This window comes from Notothenia coriiceps, unplaced genomic scaffold, assembly GCF_000735185.1.
Source record: "Notothenia coriiceps isolate Sejong01 unplaced genomic scaffold, NC01 NC01_scaffold00026424, whole genome shotgun sequence".
In the NCBI taxonomy this organism is placed as follows: Eukaryota; Metazoa; Chordata; class Actinopteri; order Perciformes; family Nototheniidae; genus Notothenia; species Notothenia coriiceps.
In genome coordinates, this window is record NW_011359125.1 from 925539 (window position 1) to 930854 (window position 5316).

A 5316-nucleotide genomic window follows, 5' to 3' on the forward strand; every position below is an offset into this window, starting at 1 on the left:
TCTACTATTATTAGTTTGTTTAATATCAAATCATATCAATTTGTTTTAAAGCTCAATAAATAACAAAGAAGACCTTTGACCGGCACTTTTATAATTTTGTCCGGAAGATTTAAACTTTAACGAACAAGTTGACCGGCGAAAAAATATTCTAACGGGAACTCTGGTTGTCGCCACAGTTCTGCGATGCTGCCTGACCCACACACTCCTTCAATGAAAGACGGTAAGGGAGTCTTACAGCTGTTTATGACTTTGACCTCTTTCCAGAAATCATAGCAACTATTGTTGCGCAGCTTTCTGGCAAGTGAGTCATTGTGTCCTCGTTTTTTTTAATGAAGCGGACAGCATACTTATATTTGGCATTAGTGGCCTGTTTATGTACAAACAAAGACCCCTGTCTCGGCCTACCTGATTCTGCCCACAATTTAAAAGCATCTCTAGCAGCAGTGTGTCATGTGTATGTTCATTCCATCCATGTTTTATACTATGGTCCTTTTTCTTACTGTTGTAAAAACCCTTACTTGAGGCATTTAACACATCAATAATAAGATCATATGTAAAACATAGATCTCTAGTATATAAGCATCTGAAGGACACTGTTTAGGAACTAGTTGTACCAAATGCTCTGTATGTGATGACTACTTCCATTATTGAGAGGATTAATAAATACATGTATCCTGTTATTGAAGCTCAATCCGGTGACGAGTGATATTTTCTAACAAATATATACATTTATATGTAAAGAACAATTCCATGCAGTCTCACCCTCTCTCTCTCCTGCAGACTGACTTCCTGCAGCGACCCGACCAGGCCGGCGGCGCCATCTGACGACCAGAGCTCGGAGGCAGGCTGGAGCTCTCTGAGCTGCAGGTTGAAGGCGTTTGGATGGTTCCTGCAGTGCTCGCGGCCGAACGGGACAAACGACTGCAATTCCCCTGCTGCGATCATCGTGGCTGTCTCTTCATACACGACTTCCGACATGAGTTCCAGATATCAGCATTATTTCTGGAAATAATGGATGGAAAGGTAAAAGGAAAATGTTTTACAAATAAGCACCAAGAGAGTTGAGAGAAAATATGGAGTCCTTCTTTTGCAAAGTCATACCTATACCCAGTGTTATAAAAAGTATTACAAGTGGCAAAACTGTACTGACTTATTATAATGCTATTCTTCAAAAGGTTTAATAGACAGACTAGTAAATGATATGAGTGAGTGACAGCTTGATTTTCATTAAGCTAAAAAATCAGATAACTTGAAAGTAAAATAAAACAAAACATGTCCCAACAAAAATAGCTATGAATTCAGAAAATAAAAAGGCAAAACGCAAACTTAGACAGCAGTTGTCTGTTATGGTACCAATGTTTCTGATTGTAATTGAGGTGGTTATGGTGTTTCCAGTCAGTATAAACAAATGCTTTTTATTTTATTTTAAGAATTAATAACTAAGAATGAATATATTCATCACGCCAACTTTATCATAATGGGCAGATTCAACTATTGGCTTTTTGTGTTGTTTAATTACGTTAGCTTTGGCTTTATTTCTTCATTGCCATATCAGTACATAAACTAAGATGGAACAGTAAGCTTTATGTAAAGTGAGTCAATACATTTAATTATATTGTAAGTAGACACGGTACAAAAAGACTTACAAATGCTTAATAACTACTTTCAATATGATTTATCCTGTTCTATTGATTTTGAAAGGCGCTACATTGTCGTAGCTAGCTGCAGGTTCTTAAACCAATATAAACAACAAAATAAAACACAGTACTTGACAGCCCACTTGCAGTACGTTATGTCAAAAAACGTGTTGACAGCTGTGAGTAAGAAGCTAGCTCCAAAGTACTGTCCGGCATTAGCATGCTAATGCTAAACCCCCACAGAGTGCCATTGTTTTTCTCTATTAGCACGCTAGCTAACATTAGCTTCAGCTAGCATAGAGTTTTAGCTGCTTTACCTGATAGTACGGAATAGTCTGGCTTTTGTCGTTGAGTCCTTTATGTTTCCTGTGTTTGAGTCTTGCGTCAGCACAACGTCGTGAACGGTGTCAACATAAAAAAAACATGAATCAGGTGCCAAACTCTGGATTTGGCTACCGCAGGTTTTCAAATGAGCGCGGACATCTTTGCTGTCCCAACATCCCCTTCCTCCACGAGTCAGCCAATCAGCAGTGAGGAGGAGGGCAGAGGCGCAGCTGATTGGCTGATTTCCTCAGGGCAGTTTCATCTCTTTCCTACCTTATCCTCTCCTTCCAGGGCTGAGGGATGAGGACCTTTATAAATCCATGATGAGGAATTAATTAGATAATAAGAGGTAGCTACATTAAGGAACATTTTTATCATTTCACAAAAAAATGTGCAATATCATATCCTTTGCAATATATTGTATATCATATGGTTGGGATTTTGTGACTGTTAAATTAACCTATACATTGTTATTTGTTGTTGCATTGCCCATTTGCTCCTGCAACAAAGCATCATTGCCAGTTGCGGGACTCATAAATGAATATATTTTATTATTTAGGACACGTTCTTAAAAAAAAAATCTTCCTCTTTGCAGAAGAATTAAGCAGAACACCTCGTAGTCCAATTTCTATTAGATGAGATAAGGTAATAAGATGACTTTTCGTGTTAATCTATTCGTAATTATCAGAATAAATCACATATTTTAAATTACATTTGAATATATTACACTGAGTAAATGATGTCAAATGATGTGACCCCAGACTCTTATAAGACAATACACATTTCAAACAGTGGATTTACTGGATTTTCAGACTTGATAACATGCTTAAATGTGAAGGATGAATGTTTCATAGAGGATCACTGCCATCTCAATTAAGAATAAATAGGTTGATATTTATATGAGGAAGTGGTGAGTAATTACCAGCAACAGTTTAAAGTCACACTAAGATTATGGATTTTATTTGCATTTTACCTATTTATTAATTTGTTTGGATTTTATTTGTATAATTAGCCTCTTAAACCCCACGGACCCGCCGAAGGGGCCGAAATCACAACATCTGCAAGCAAAAGTGTCTGAGGGCTTCTTAAGATGTAATAAACTANAGCCAACCGACTCAAATACCACAGCAATACGATTAAATATATTTACAAAAGGGCGTGTCATAAATAGTAGACTTTACCTACAAAAATATAATGGTAGGCAGAGAGAGAATTAACTTAACAATATTCATCGCAAGTAAATAGCACTCGAGAATACAAGTATATGGGAGGATAAGAAATTAGGGTCTTGTGACCATAACGTCGAACCTAATGGACTAAACACAATGAATATTTACCCAATGGGCAGATATTAACATGATATCAATATTTTTTTTTAATATCGACAGTGACCTTCAAATCTCGGATACACGAACATCTAATAAAAATAATAGCAGAACAATGAAGCTGTAAAATATTGTACGGACGATTTTTCATCTCAACAACCCTTACGGTTTAAAGATGTAGCTTTAATTAGATTTATAGGAAAGAAGATATTATTCTGAATTCTCTGTTGTCTGACAAATCGTCCGTATGTTTAGCAAGTCAGACTTCCTTAGCGATGTTAAAAAAAAAAGTTTAAGACGTAGTAATGGCTGTAACATATTTCAGCCACTATGCGGGGGGGCCCCCCTTTTTTTCACCCACCTCATTAGAGCATTCTTCTGCTGGCGTTTCATTGTTGTGTTTCTGTTCAATTCAATTCTGTAGTAAAACCGCGGGTACCCGTGCTCTCTCATCCTGTGAGCTATTTTTAGAATGCGGGCACGCTACGTTGCGTTGTCGCGTTTGCCGGCCGCGTTCACGGCTGGCCAGGACTGTGTGTCGGCCTTCTCCCGTGACGTATAACCGGCTTTGAGGTTAAAAATAATAATAAACAATTTGAAACTGGGCAGGGAGCACACAGCAAACGGGGACCAGCAGACGGCTCGGGCAAATAATGGCAGATTGGTTTGACCTTTTTTAAACTTTGTTGTTCTCGCTCCTCTTCCCCGCTCTTGTCCTCGAATTTTGAGGTGTGCATGTGGCGTGGCGTGCGTCGTGGGGGGGAGCGGAGCCCCACCCTTCAGAAACAGAGCGGAGGGGGAATGTGAATGTGCAAAGCAGTGGACACTGAAACATGCACATACATTGGATAAATAAGGCGTTTAGTTTATTTAATGAAAGAGCACATGATTGTTCAATGTGACCGTAGATAGATTACTTCAGTTGCAATTTGGTGCTATATATATATATATTTTTTTAATACAAAAAAACACCTTGAATTTCAGGCGCGGGGCTCCGTTGGTAGGGGAAACACTGCATTCTAACCCTTGATCAAAAAAGCCCTGGTTATTAACTTGTTCCACACTCACAGCTTTGTTTTTGGCCAGGGTCATCTTGTGTGCTTGTTTAGTCAGATCCTGTCGCCCAATCAGCAGACAGACCTCCTCTGACCAATCAGAGCACGGTCGCTCCCGGCAGCGGTAGATGGCCTCTCTGATTGGCAGAGCCACACCGAAGGGGACCGACTCCAGGTCCTTCAGGGTGAAACCTAAAACAGAGAAAAGACCAGGGTAGGTGAGTCATTTCTGGTGAAAGAGGAAGCCGTGTCCTTAATTAACAACACATGTGTCATAACAGTTACAAAAAGCAACTCCTGCCTCATCACAGGCATCTTATCATGTTAATATTAATCTTTATTTGTTAACAAATGTTGTTTAATGGTGCATTCAGACCATAAATTGAGACCATTATATTTTGATATTGATGGTAGTCCTGACACATGCACAATTGTTACACTTGGACCCAATTATCAAACCACTTTAATACTCGTTCAAATGGTTTTGTACCTACAAAATGTCGCTGTACAGGTATGAATGTGTGAAATGCAATAATGTTAACAAGTGCAGTGCACAAAAACAGCATAAGGCTTTAGCACGTGTCCCTTTGTTTAGATAAAAGCTGAAAAGATCTACTCGTCTTACCTTCTGAGGTGAGCCACACCACCAGCTGCTCAGCCAGACTCTCACTGGAAAACTGAACCTTCACACTGCTTTGTCTAAAATAAATACATGTAAAAATTAGTTAAGACTAAATAGTAGAAAGTGAATAAAATAAGAAGTATTTATTTTCAAGATTTTCACACTATCCCACTGATCTACAGGTGGCAGTAATGCACCAATAGACCTTTAATGCAAAGAAGAACATTTGAAGCAAACAAGGCTGGAAACAATACATTAATACGTCCAAAATAAATGATATGCCAATATTATAGAGCAATTAAATACATTTAACATTTATTTTTACTATAACAGCATAGACTGCCAAGGCACAC

At 38.5% G+C, this 5316-nt stretch overlaps 1 protein-coding gene across 1 annotated transcript in view; it reads right to left on the reverse strand.

Annotated features, from left to right (window-relative positions):
* Positions 1-2230: 2230 nt before the first annotated feature.
* The window catches only part of LOC104957115 (anaphase-promoting complex subunit 1), a 4244-nt gene continuing 1158 nt past the window's right edge, over positions 2231-5316 (reverse strand). Inside the window, exons 2-4 of the mRNA XM_010784729.1 lie at positions 4967-5040; positions 4355-4533; positions 2231-2269 (exon numbers count right to left, since the gene is read on the reverse strand). Of these exons, the coding sequence (XP_010783031.1) occupies positions 2231-2269; positions 4355-4533; positions 4967-5040 (292 nt within the window). The remainder of the gene's footprint in view (positions 2270-4354; positions 4534-4966; positions 5041-5316) is intronic.